This window comes from Mobula birostris, chromosome 6 (genome assembly GCF_030028105.1).
Source record: "Mobula birostris isolate sMobBir1 chromosome 6, sMobBir1.hap1, whole genome shotgun sequence".
NCBI lineage: Eukaryota > Metazoa > Chordata > Chondrichthyes > Myliobatiformes > Myliobatidae > Mobula > Mobula birostris.
The window spans coordinates 192454802-192468912 of NC_092375.1; the positions used below are offsets into that span (position 1 = coordinate 192454802).

The following is a 14111-nucleotide window of genomic DNA, read 5'->3' on the forward strand; positions in this document are numbered from 1 at the left end:
AATTTTGCACTGTACTGTACTTAATTGTTTTAATTGTATTTTCTATTTTTTCACGTTTTTATTGTGATTAATTATTTGATGTTCCACTTACTCCCAATAATCTGAGCGTCAAAGATTATTTTCACGACAGACAACAGTAGGTGTCAGTGGCAGATTTGTTGACCTGTGGTGACTGGTGAGTGGTGTGAAGGATGGAGGCTGCAGCTCAGCTGCATCGAAGGCAACCCAGATGTGGGGCTGGGTTTGGGGCTGCCATTCACTTTTGAAGAAGGCTTACCTGTGAATTTAGACATAGTATTCTTCTTGCAATCCATTAAAATTAAAGGAATAATAACTTTCCATGACAGCATCTTCAAAATATGTTTTAAATCTTTTACAAAGCCATCAAAATCCCCAAAATAATGATACCATCAATGTGAAGAAAGAAAACCTCCTGGCTGACTTAAAACGGCATAAAGCAGCTGAGGAAAGATAAATATTTTATTCTCACTTTACAATTTTCTGACTTATAAACCCCAGTGTTAGGTTTTCTGCTATAATACAAAGCTAATGTCATTTTCAGAAGACCATTTGCTGACACTCTGCACTAATGCGATACCTTCATTTGAAACTATTATTTGACTGCCATGTTTTATTTCAGGCTGCTGCCTCGCAGTGTCTGATTTATCCTACCTTCATACAACCAGTCTGCAATCCCATTGTAGATTATTCCCTCCTTCCCTGATGAAGTAAGACGCAATGCACTGCTTTTTACTTCCGTCTGGTAGTAGATATTATTTTCAAAAATATACACCTAGGATTTAAAAGAAGACAACACGTTTATAAATTAGCTTACATCTCAGATGCTGAGAGTATACTTCTCCTTAGAAAATCTGAAAATGCTAGTGTATACGGTGTCCAGGAAGTTGAATTAACTCGGGCATAATGGCAGTCTTTTAAGCATTACATTTATGATTACCTTGAGTAAAAAATCTGACAAAAAGTATTGGATATGGCCCAGTCCATCATGGGTAAAGCCCTCCCAACCATTGAGCACATCTACATGAAACGCTGTGGCAGGAAAGCAGTATTCAACATCAGGGACCCCCACCACCCATACCATGCTCACTTCTCGCTGCTGCCATCAGGAAGAAGACGCAAGAACCTCAGGACTCACACCACCACGTTCAGGAGCTGTTACTATTCCTCAGCCATCAGGCTCTTTAACCAAATGGGATAACTTCACTCAGCTTCACTTATCCCTTCATTGAAATGTTCCCACAACCAATGGTCTCACTTTCAAGTACTCTTCTCAATACTTATTGGTTATTAATTTATCTAATTGCTTTTTCTTTTTGCATTTGCACAGCTTGTTGTCTTCTGTATGCTGGTTGAACATCCTAACTTGGTGGTCGTTCAATAATTCTGTTGTAGGTACTATTCCATAGACCTGCTGAATATGCCCACAGGAAAATGAATCTCAGGGCTGTATATGGTAACATGTACAGTAGGTACTTTGATAATTAAATTTACTTTGAACTTTGAATGTTTGAAGAGTGTTAATTACACAAAGCAAATTTTTGCAACTGAATTATCCAAATTAAAAGTCTTCTCCTCTATTCGTGGATTTGAATTACTCCAATTTATGCAGAATTCCTTAATAAACATCTTATAAGCTTCAACATTAAAGTACAACACTGGTACAACAATATCCCTTCACCCCCATTTAACTGTACGAGGAGTGATTGATAAGTTCATGGCCTAAGGTAGAAGGAGTCAATTTTAGAAAACCTAGCACATTTATTTTTCAACATAGACCCCTCCTACATTTACACACTTAGTCTAGCAGTTGTGGAGCATACAGATCCCTTCCTTGTAGAAATCGGCATCTTGGACCTCCAGGAAGTGGTCCTAAGGTAGAAGGAGATAAGTTATTAACTTCCAGCTTTCTGCATAATCACTCAAAGAGCTGAACTGCACGTGCATGTAATGAGAGCTGTATAACTCATCTCTTTCTACCTTAGGCCATGTAGGAGGGGACTATGTTGAAAAACAAATGTGCTAGGTTTTCTAAAATTGACACCGTCTACCTTAGGCCACGAACTTATCAATCACCCTTGTACATATTAGGCATATATTTAACTGGAATCTGCAGAAGATATGACAAATTCTGAATCATTATGACTGAACCAGTGTTTGGGGCCAATTAAACTAGATGAAGTATTTAGTCCAGATATATTCCAGTAAGAATTAATGGTTTGTGAAAATGAATTTGGCTGAAATGAAAAATGCCTAATTGTAAATGTAATAATTGTAGACTTTCTTAGTTATACAATTTAAGTATTTCCTTCTATAAAGATTAATGGCATTGAAGACCTAAAATTAAGAAATAACTTGCTTAGCACAGGCATGCAATTTAATGGGCAAATTATTTTATTAGACACAGGACAGAATTACATTTTCTATAATTCATAATGTACTCTGGGTATTTTGTATTTATTTAGCCAACAATGCCCAATATGAACAGTATAAATAATAATGAGATAAAATTGAATACATTTAATAGTTGTCCATGGTAAATGTAAAATTAATGTGAATTACTGCATATTGTATCGGTAGGTCTTAGAAATGCAGGAAAAGATTGAAAAGATTACATCATCCAACATAGCTTATTCTTTCTTACAATGATCCATAAAGTTGCAAACCACACACTTATTTAAAGAGGTAAAGATGTATAACGGTCACTCAAAATTTAATACAGTAGAGCAGACTTGATGGGTCAAATGGCCTAACTCTGGTCCCATACCTCATGTCTTATGATTCCAGTTAGTTGGGCCGTCTATTTGGGACAATGCTTAAAGAACAAAAACTAAATTGACAAAATAGCTGAGATTTCTTTTGTTCATTTATTTGGGACACTACGCTGCTTAATTGGCCAGGAGGTGGTTGCTGAAATGATGCTAACTAGTGTCAGTTGCGTGCACTGTGCTCAGAGAAATTCACTTTTAAGTAGCATCAGTTGCATGTATTTGTGTTTAAAAAGCAGTGATTTTTGTCACTGATAGCTGGTCAGAAATAAGCAGTAAGACAATTCAGAACTGTTTTGCTGACTGTAGATTCAAGCATTCAGGCTTGGAGATGTCTGAAATGGCCAGGAATGAAAATGAAACAATTTCACCACCTCAAGTTAGGAATTACGAAGTTGATCACAATCATCTTGAATATTACAATGAAAATGAAGATTTGGAGGATGCAATTATCTAAAGCATTGTATGAAGACAGTTCATTTTCTGCACCAGGTGTCGACATTGATTTGGTTCATTTACAGTCTATCAAAAGAAAACGGCAGATGAATTCCTTTGTCCATAACTATTAGGAACTAATACAGTTTTATAGTACTGTAGAGGTATTGCTAGTGTCCTGTATTTCATTTAAATACATGATATATTACTCAGTTAAACACTAGTTTGTCCTAGTCATACCCTTTACCTATTTCCATGCAACATCGGCTAATTACTGTAGCTGATTAATTGGGACAAAAGGTACTGGTTTTGATGTGTCCAAATTAACCAGGATCCACATAATTGGATAGAATCAAAATGAATTGATAACAGTTGACATACTATGAAGATATATTTAGTGCAGGGGTTCCCAACCTTTTTTGCACCACGGACTGGTTTAATATTGACAATATTCTTGTGGACTGGCCGACCAAGGGTGGGGGGGGGGGGGGAGGTGTTCAAGTAGGGTTAAACTCACCTCAACATGTCTTTTTACAGTTAGGTTTGCCAACTTTTTCACTCCCAAATAAGGGACAAAAGTAGCAGTCAAATATGAGACACTTGTGTTTACCCCGAGAAAAACTACCATGACCATGAAGCCTTGCACGGGGCACATGTGTGCGCATGCACGTATGTGCTGATTTTTTTTCTATGAATCGGTTTTGGTTTAATATTCCCGACTATACTGTACATACATTATTTCTACTTTAAAGAGGCTGTGTATTTATCATATCATTCCTGCTTTTACTATATGTTAATGTAATTTTTGGTTTCATGTGTTATTTGGTATGATTTGGTAGGTTATTTTTTGGGTTTGGGAATGCTCAAAATTTTTTCCCATACAAATTAATGGCAATTGCTCCTGCACCTTACGCCATTTCGGCATGAAAGGTTTCATAGGAATGCTCTACCTTAGCGGGGGAAATACGGGACAAACCAATTTAGCCCAATATACAGGATGATCCGGCTAATATGGGACAGTTGGCAACCCTATGTTCAAGTTCAACAGTGCGTGACAGGGAATGAGGAAAGGTGCAGTTGACTCATATCGTTTCCTTGCGGCCCGGTGGTTGGGGACCGCTGATTTAGTGTACACTATAATTTAGGAACAATAGAATTATTATAGAATGGGAAGAGACCATTCTCTCCATTGCGCTGTGCTGTGCTGTTCTCAGCAAAAACCTTCTATTTAGTTTTCACCCCTGACTCTTCTTCCATGTCCCTGTTGTTTATTCTCAATTAAGCTTCTCATTGAAGTAAAGATGAATGCAGAGCCAGACACATTGCCTGACCACCAAATACCATGACATAAAGGATGGAAAACCAATCCCATTTTCCACCTCTCACACCATTCTGCCTTTGCCATGGCATTTCAAGGACTTGTCTATATTCTTAGACCATAAGACATAGGAGCAGAATGAGGCTATTCAGCCCATTGAGTCTAATCCAGGACTATACATGTCTGATTTATTATCCCTCTCAACACCATTGTCCTGCATTCTCCCAGTAACCATTCATGCCCTTACTAATCAAGAACTTATCAACCATAGCTTTAAATATGTCCAATGACTTGTCCTCCATAGATGTCTATGGCAATGAATTCCACAGATTCACCACCCTCTGGCTAAAGAAATTCCTCCTCAGCTCTGTTCTAAAGGGTTGTCCCTTTATTCTGAGGCTGTGCCCTCTGATCATAGACTCACTCACTACAGGAAGCATCCTCGCCACATACACTCTATCGAGGCCTTTCAATATCTGATAGGCTTCAATAAGTTTCCTACTCATCCCTCTAAACAAGGGGACTGAATTTCAGAGTACAACTTGCTATTCCTTTCAAATTGTGCATGATATTAGGTGGAAATTTCAATGGTAAAAAAATGCACAAAGTTCTTCCTACTCAGAAATACAACGAAGTCTCCAGATTCAGGAAATCCAGTGCAACACACACAAAATGCTGGAGGAACTCAGCAGGTCAGGCCCAAAAGTCAGTTCTTTGGGCTGAGACCACTGCTTAGATCAGGTTTTCCAGGAAATTCTGTACCATTGTTAGCAGTTGCCTCTTCTCAGCCTGACCTTCTCAATTGCTTTTTGGTTTCTAGCTATTCTTGAAACTTCAAAATGATAGCAGGGCTCCAGTGGAGATTGTCAAGATACTTTTAAAATGTCAGGAAAATCAATAGCGTAATATATTGCCTTTAGACCATGACTGACAGAAGATGCATTGTTTCCCGGAATAATACCATACCTTTCATTGCTGAGGGCAGCTATGAATCTCCTTAGTACAAGAATGCACATTTCTCTGCACTTTGATCCATCTGCAACACATGTACGTTTTGATGGCTTACATTTGACACTGGTGCCCTGCAGCTTTAAGTAAAACTGTGGACATTTTTCAAGCAAATAAATCATCATTTTTAGTATTTACTTCTTATTGATCAGAAATGATAAAGACCTTGTAGGTACACGTATATTACAACCCAATTTTGCACATTTTGCATCATAATTTGGAGTATTTTGTGCGGTTTTGGTCATCTATCTACAGGAAAGATGTAAAGAAGGTTGAAAGAGTGCAGAGAAAATTTACAAGTTGTCCTAGGACCAATCATCTTCAGCTTCTTCATCAATGATCTTCTTTCTGTCATAAGGTCAGAAGTGGGGATGTTCGCAGATGACTGCACAATGTTCTGCACCATTCGTGACTCCTCAGATAGTGAAGCAGTTCATACCCAAATGCAGCAGGACCTGGACAATATCCAGGCTTGGGCTGACAAGTGGCAAGTAACATTTGAACCACGCAAGTGCCAGGCAATGACCATCTCCAACAAGAGAGGGTCTAACCATCGTCCCTTGAATTCAGTGGCCATCACCATCACTGAATCCCCTACTATAAACATCCTAGGGGTTACCATTGACAGGAAACTGAACTGGTCTAGCCATAGAAACACCGTGGCTACCAGAGCAGGTCAAAGACTAGGAATCTTGCGGCATGTAACTCACCCCCTGACTCCCCAAAGCCTGTCCGCCACCTACAAGGCTCAGGTCAGGAGTGTAATGGAATACCCACCACTCGCCTGGATGAGTGCAGCTCCATCAACACTCAAGAAGCTTGGCACCATCCAGTACAAGGCAGCCCACTTGATTGGTACCTCTTCCACAAGCATCCAATCCCTGCACAATCAGCGAACAGCTGCGGCAATGTGTACTATCTACAAGATGCACTGCAACAACACACGAAAATTCCTAAGGCAGCACCTTCCAGACCCACGACCACTACCACCTAGAAGGACGAGAACATCAGATACCTAGGAACACTACTTGGCAATTCCCCTCCAAGTCACTCACCATCCTAAATTGGAAACATATCACCGTTCCTTCATTGTTGCTGGGTCAAGATCATGGAATTCCCTCCCTAACAGCACTGCGGGTGTACCTACACATCAGGGACTGCAGCGGTTCAAGAAGGCAGCTCATCACCACCTTCTCAAGGGCAACTAGAGATGGGTAATAAACGGCTAGGCTGGCAATGCCTACCTCCCGTAAATCAATAAATAATAAAAAAAATATTAGCAGCAAGGGAAAATCTGCAGATGCTGGAAATCCAAGCAACACACACAAAATGCTGGAGAAACACAGCAGGTGAGGCAGCATCTTTGGAAAAAAGTACGGTCAATGGTTTGGGCCTCTCAGGAAGAGGAAATCCTCCTTTTTCAATGAAAGGGGTTTCCCTTCCTCCACCATCAAAGCTGCCCTCAACCACATCTCTTCCATTTCACACACGCCTGCTCTTACCCCATCCTCCCGCCACCCTACCAGGGATAGGGTTCCTCTTGTCCTCACCTACCACCCCACCAGTCCAGCACATAATTCTCTGAAGCTTCCGCCATCTCCAACAGGATTCCACCAGCAAGCATACCTTTCCCTCCCCTCCATTTTCTGCCACAGGGATCACTCTCTATGTGACTCACTTGCCATTTGTCCCTCCCCACTAATCTCCTGCCTTGTGAGCTGAGTAAGTGCTACACCTCCCCCTACACCTCCTCCTTCACTACCATTCAGGGCCTCAAACAGTCCATCCAGGTGAGGCAACACTTCACCTGTGAGTTTTTTGGGGTCATGTACTTTGTCCGGTGCTCCGGGTGTAGCCTCCTGACCATCAGTGAGACCCGACGTAGATTGGGAGACCGTTTCACCGAGCACCTACGCTCTGTCTGCCAGAAGAAGCAGGATCTCCCAGTGGCCACACATTTTAATTCTGTTTCCCATTCTCATTCTAATATTTCGATCCATGGCCTCCTCTACTGTCGCAATGAGGCCATACTCAGGGTAGAGGAACAACAGCTTACATTCTGTCTGGGTAGCCTCCAACCTGAGGGCATGAACATCAATTTCTTAAACTTCTGGTAATGACCCCTCCCTCAACTCTGCCATTCCCCTCCCCTTTTCCCTCTCTCACCTTTCCTCACTCTGGGGCTCCTCCACCCCCTTTTCTTTCTCCCATGGCCTTCTGCCTTTTTCTATTAGACTCCCCCTTCTCCAGCCCGGTATCTCTTTCACCAATCTACTTCCCAGCTCTTTACTTTATCCCTCACACTCCCAGTTTCACCTATCACCTTGTGTTTTTCTACCCGCCCCCCCACCACCTTTAAAATCTACTCTTCATCTTTTATTTTCTCCAGTCCTGCCAAAGGGTCTCAGTCTGATTCGTCAACTTTACTTTTTTCCATAGATACCCCCTGGCCTGCTAAGTTTCTCCAGCATTTTGGGTATGTTACAAGGACGTTGCTGGGCTGGAGTACCTGAGTTATAAAGAAAGATTGAACAGGTTAGGATATTATACTTTATACTTTATTGTCACCAAACAATTGATACTAGAACGTACAATCACCACAGCGATATTTGATTCTGCGCTTCCCGCTCCCTGGAGTACAAATCAATAGTAAATATTAAAAATTTAAATTATAAATCATAAATAGAAAATAGAAAATGGAAAGTAAGGTAGTGCAAAAAAAAAATACCGAGAGGCAGGTCTGGATATTTGGAGGGTATGGCCCAGATCCGGGTCAGGATCCGTTCAGCAGTCTTATCACAGTTGGAAAGAAGCTGTTCCCAAATCTGGCCGTATGAGTCTTCAAGCTCCTGAGCCTTCTCCTGGAGGGAAGAGGGACGAAAAGTGTGTTGGCTAGGTGGATCGTGTCCTTGATTATCCTGGCAGCACTGCTCCAACAGCGTGCGGTGTAAAGTGAGTCCAAGAACGGAAGATTGGTTTGTGTGATGTGCTGCGCCATGTTCATGATCTTCTACAGCTTCTTCCGGTCTTGGACAGGACAACTTCCATACCAGGTTGTGATGCACCCTAGAAGAATTCTTTCTACAGTGCATCTATAAAAATTAGTGAGGGTTTTAGTGGACAGGCCAAAATTTTTTTAGTTTTCTTAGGAAGTAAAGGTGCTGGTGGGCCTTCTTGGCAGTGAACTCTGCTTGGTTGGTCCAAGTCAGGTCATTTGTGATATTGATCCGGAGGAACTTAAAGCTTTTGACCTGTTCCACTTGCGCATCACTGATGTAAATTGGGTCGTGCGGTCTGCTACTCCTTCTGAAGTCAACAGCCAATTCCTTCGTCTTGCTGATATTGAGGGATAGGTTATTGTCTTCGCACCATGCCACCAAGTTCTTAATTTCCTCTCTGTACTCAAACTCAACATTACCCGAGATACGGCCTACAATTGTTGTGTCATCAGCAAACTTATACATTATATATTAGTATACCTTAGAATTTAGAAGATTGAGAGGAGATTTGCTAGAGGTATACAAATTTATGAGGGGTATAGATAGGGTAAATGCAAGTAGGCTTTTTCCACTGAGGTTGAGTGAGACTACAACCAGATTTCATGGTTTAAGAGTGAAAGGTGAGAAGTTTAAGAGGAACATGAGGGGAAACTTCTTCACTCAAAGGGTTGTGAGATAGTGGAATGAGCTTACAGCACAAGTAGTGCATGTGGGTTTGATTTCAATGTTTAAGAGAAGTTTGGATAGGTACATGGATGGTATGGGTATGGAAGGCTATGGTCCTGGTACAGGTCAATGGGAGTAGGCAGTTTAATGGCTTGGTACAGGCAAGATGGGCTGAAGGGCCTATTTCTGTGTTGTACTTTTCTATGATTATACCTTCTAGTATCAATATTGGGTTCTTATTATGTTGGTAGTTGATCAAAATAGAGAAAGATTTCAATCATTTAAGCAATTTGTCATTTCTCACAGTAGTGCAAGATTAACATTCTGCAAGCATTTTCCAAACCTCCAACATAAAACTAATAGTCATGTTATTCATCATATTTCAATGCTACTTCATCAATACACTTGAGAAACAGTTCTCCTTGTTAATGGGTTTGATTACTAAGATATAGATAAGCACTTTGCTGCTGAACTTTTCATCACTGCAATTTTAACTTCTATATGGCATATAAACAGAGCAAAAACTTAATGTTAATTCAGTGCACGGAATGATTCTATCAGGCTTTACAGACAGTGCTTTGGATTGAAATGTTATTATACACGTGTGATGAAAAGCACATGATCTCTCAGATAATACCAAAATAAAGGAAAACACATGATCTGTAAGTAAACATCAGGTAATCATCTGAACCAGTCATCATAAATTCCATGGCTGCCAGTTTGAATTATGCATCACTGTATTTATACCCTGGGAATCCTAACATTTATGAACATTCAAAGCGATAAGATTAATGCTCAACGATACAGGAGCAGCTTCTTTGCTCTGCCATCCGATTTGTTAATGATATTGAACCCATGAACACTGCCTCTACTTTTTTATTTCTATTTTTGCAGTACTTATTTAGTTTAACTATTGAATATATATATTTGCTGTAATTCACAGTTTTTCCCTATTATTATGCATTGCATTTCACTGCTGCTACAAGGATGTAGATGTAGATGAAGATGTAATGTAAAGACTTTTACTCCTCGCATATGTGAAGGATGTAAGAAATAAAATCAATTCATTTCAATGATAACAAATTTCACGACGTATGCCGGTGATATTAAACCTGATCCTGATTCTGTTCTGGATTTCTTTTCTCATTTGATTGGCTTTTAGTAAGCCATCTTTATTTCCTTGTTAATTTAAGATGTTCAACAATTATTTATGGTGCAACTGTAATGAAAACCGATTTCCCCCAGGATCAATAAAGTATGACTATGACTATGACATGAAGGAATAAACTTCCTTTTGACGTGTAAACAACCCCAAATAATATTCAAACATGTCTCAGCTATGTATTGCCTGGCAACAGGCATACATCAGTTTGATTTATGATGTAAGTTTTGCTGCCTTCATTTCTCACTGATATTAGATCGGATTTTCTTTAAATAACCGTCTTGATTTTTAGCAATTCTTCTGGATATATTTTCAAATCCCCAACCCTAAAAGACCTCAACTACTTATCTTCTTTTACTCACTCCACTCCACTACATTGAAGTGACAGAAAAAAAGACACAACTAACCAACTTCACTAACTTCAAAGTTCAAAGTAAATTTACTATCTAAGTGCATATATGTCACCATATACAACCCTGAGATTCACTTCCTTGTGGGCATTCTCCCTAAGTCCATAGTAGAATAATAACTGAATTAATGAAAGTCTGCCAACTGGGACTGTCATCCAGAGTTTGGAAGACAACAAACTGGGCAAAAGAATTTGTTTTTGAGATGAATAATGAGGAAAAGATGAATCTTGAAGTGTACAGAAATAAAATTTGCAATTGGCAAAAGGAAAATTTTAGCTAACTGCATGATTTCAGCTGAAAACTGACCACGTGGTATCTGTAAGAAGCAAGACAAAATTTAACCTGACCAATATCAGGCCAGTTAGCTGAGCATCTGTGATTAAGAAAAATGTAACTTTTGATTAAGGATGCAATTATAATGCAACTGAATAAGAAGTAAGCAGATTTAAATAATCAGAAAATTTCAAAGGAATGAATGTAAATGATCAGCTTAGAATTTTTGTACTTGGAAAACCATCAACAAGGTAGCAGATGGAAGCTTATTAAGTAAAGTTAATTGATTTAGGCTGAGGTGGAACAAATTCTATATTAAAAGTTCTTTGCATGGAAGATGTGATGGTTCTCTCCTGCTGTTCAAATAGATTAGATCTTTCTCTGAACTGCTCACATCTAAGCTTCGTAAACTTGTGAAGTTTAAAATAGAAGTGTTGTCCGTGATTCTGACCACTCAGTAGGATATATTGCACAGGCCCCAGACTTGGAACATATTTTTCTTTGGCATTGCTTATTATTCTGGTTCAATTCTCAGACCAACTTGTAACCTTGGTTCACAAGTTTGTTTGTCAATCTTGCAGTAGCCTCCATAGGTGGCTTTGTAATCAATACCTTCTGTCATAGAATTTTACAGCCATCTGATGTGGCAGCTGCTGCACTTGTTTACTGTTGAACGCGCTAAGCAAGTCCAGCATTTATAGCCTGCCGTGTGAACAGCTCTTCCCAGAACGGTCTCCAATTTAATTGCTTGGGTTTCTATTCCGCCCAAGAGTCATATTTACCATTAGATAGATCGTCATCAAATTTCATCTGCACTGGTGCAATGCGTCATGACCAGTGCTTTGCTTCTTGTACCCATCCTCGTGCGAAAAACTATGTTCAATCAAAGTCTGAAGTATTATCAAACTATCTCAATAGTGAACAACTTTGAGATACGTCTTTTTGCAGACAGCCACAAAGCACTTATCCTGCCTCTTACTGAGTTGCGCAGTATCCATTTCATGGTTTTGGATAATTATTTCATTTGAGCTCCAGCCTCCCGGGTGCCAGGGTCCAGGATGTCCCTGACCGGGTGCACGACATCCTGGTACGAGAGGGAAAGCAACCAGAAGTTGTGATACATGTGGTACCAACAAAATAGACAGGAAGAGGGATGAGGTCCTGAAGTGTGAGTTTCGGGAACTAGGCAGAAGGCTGAAGAACAGGACCTCAAGGGTAGCGTTCTCAGGATTGCTGCCAGTGCCACGTGACAGTGATGGTAAGAATCGGAGGAGATGGCAGTTGAATGCGTGGCTGAGGAGTTGGTGCAGGGAGCAGGGTTTTAGATTTTTGGATCATTGGGATCTCTTCTGGGGAAGGTGGGACCTGTACAGATTGGATGAGTTGCACCTGAACTCGAGGGGGAGCAATATCCTTGCAGGTAGGTTTGGTAGCATGTTTCGGGAGGGTTTAATCTAATTTGCAAGGGGGATAGGACCCGGAGCAATAGAGCAGTAGAAGAAGTGCTTGGAGTAAAGCCAGATCTAACATACAAAGAAACTTTGAGGAAAGAGAAGCAGAATAAACAGTGTAAAGGTAGCAAGGTAGAAGGGCTAAAGTGCATGTACTTCAATGCAAGAAACATCAGGAACAAAGGTGATGAACTGAGAGCTTGGATACATACATGGAATTATAAGGTAGTGGCCATCACAGAGACTTGGCTGGCACCAGGGCAGGAATGGATTCTCAATATTCCTGGATTTCAATACTTTAAAAGGGATGGGGGGGGGAAGGGGAGAAGGGGTGCATTACTGGTCAGGGATACTATTACAGCTACAGAAAGGGTGGGTAATGTAGCAGGATCCTCTTTTGAGTCAATATGGGTGGAAGTCAGGAACGGGAAGGGAGCAGTTACTCTATTAGGAGTACTCTATATGCCCCCTGGTAGCAGCAGACATAACAAGGAGCAGATTGGGAGGCATATTTTGGAAAGGCGCAAAAATAACAGGGTTGTTATCATGGGTGACTTTAACTTCCCTAATACTGATTGGCACCTGATTAGTTCCAAGGGTTTAGATGGGGCAGAGTTTGTTAAGTGTGTCCAGGATGGATTCCTGTCACAGTATGTTAACAGGCTGACTGGGGGAATGCCATACTAGATCTAGTACTAGGTAACGAACCGGGTCAGGTCACAGGTCTCTCAGTGGGTGAGCATCTGGGGGACAGTGACCACTGCTCCCTGGCCTTTAGTGTTATCATGGAAAAGGACAGAATCAGAGAGGACAGGAAAATTTTTAATTGGGGAAGGGCAAATTATGAGACTATAAGGCTAGAACTTGTGGGTGTGAATTGGGATGATATTTTTGCAGGGAGATATACTATGGACATGTGGTCGATGTTTAGGGATCTCTTGCAGGATGTTAGGGATAAATTTGTCCCAGTGAGGAAGATAAAGAATGGTAGGGTGAAGGAACCATGGGTGACAAGTGAGGTGGAAAATCTAGTCAGGTGGAAGAAGGCAGCATACATGAGGTTTAGGAAGCAAGGATCAGATGGGTCTATTGAGGAATATAGGGTAGCAGAAAGGAGCTTAGGAAGGAGCTGAGGAGAGCAAGAAGGGGGCATGAGAAGGACTTGGTGAGTAGGGTAAAGGAAAACCCCAAGGCATTCTTCAGTTATGTGAAGAACAAAAGGATGACAGGAGTGAAGGTAGGACCGATTAGAGATAAAGGTGGGAAGATGTGCCTGGAAGCTGTGGAAGTGAGCGAGGTCCTCAATGAATACTTCTCTTCAGTATTCACCAATGAGAGCGAACTTGATGATGGTGAGGACAATATGAGCGAGGTTGATGTCCTGGAGCATGTTGATATTAAGGGAGAGGAGGTGTTGGAGTTGTTAAAATACATTAGGATGGGTAAGTCCCCGGGGCCTGACGGAATATTCCCCAGGCTGCTCCATGAGGCGAGGGAAGAGATTGCTGAGCCTCTGGCTAGGATCTTTATGTCCTCGTTGTCCACGGGAATGGTACCGGAGGATTGGAGGGAGGCGAATGTTGTCCGCTTGTTCAAAAAAGGT

The 14111-nt window shown here is 40.9% G+C and overlaps 1 protein-coding gene across 1 annotated transcript in view; it reads right to left on the reverse strand.

The window, feature by feature from the left end:
- LOC140199671 (inactive dipeptidyl peptidase 10-like) overlaps positions 1-14111 on the reverse strand; it is a 928450-nt gene that overhangs the window by 211403 nt on the left and 702936 nt on the right. Inside the window, exon 8 of the mRNA XM_072262134.1 lies at positions 673-793. Coding sequence (XP_072118235.1) covers positions 673-793 — 121 coding nt within the window. The remainder of the gene's footprint in view (positions 1-672; positions 794-14111) is intronic.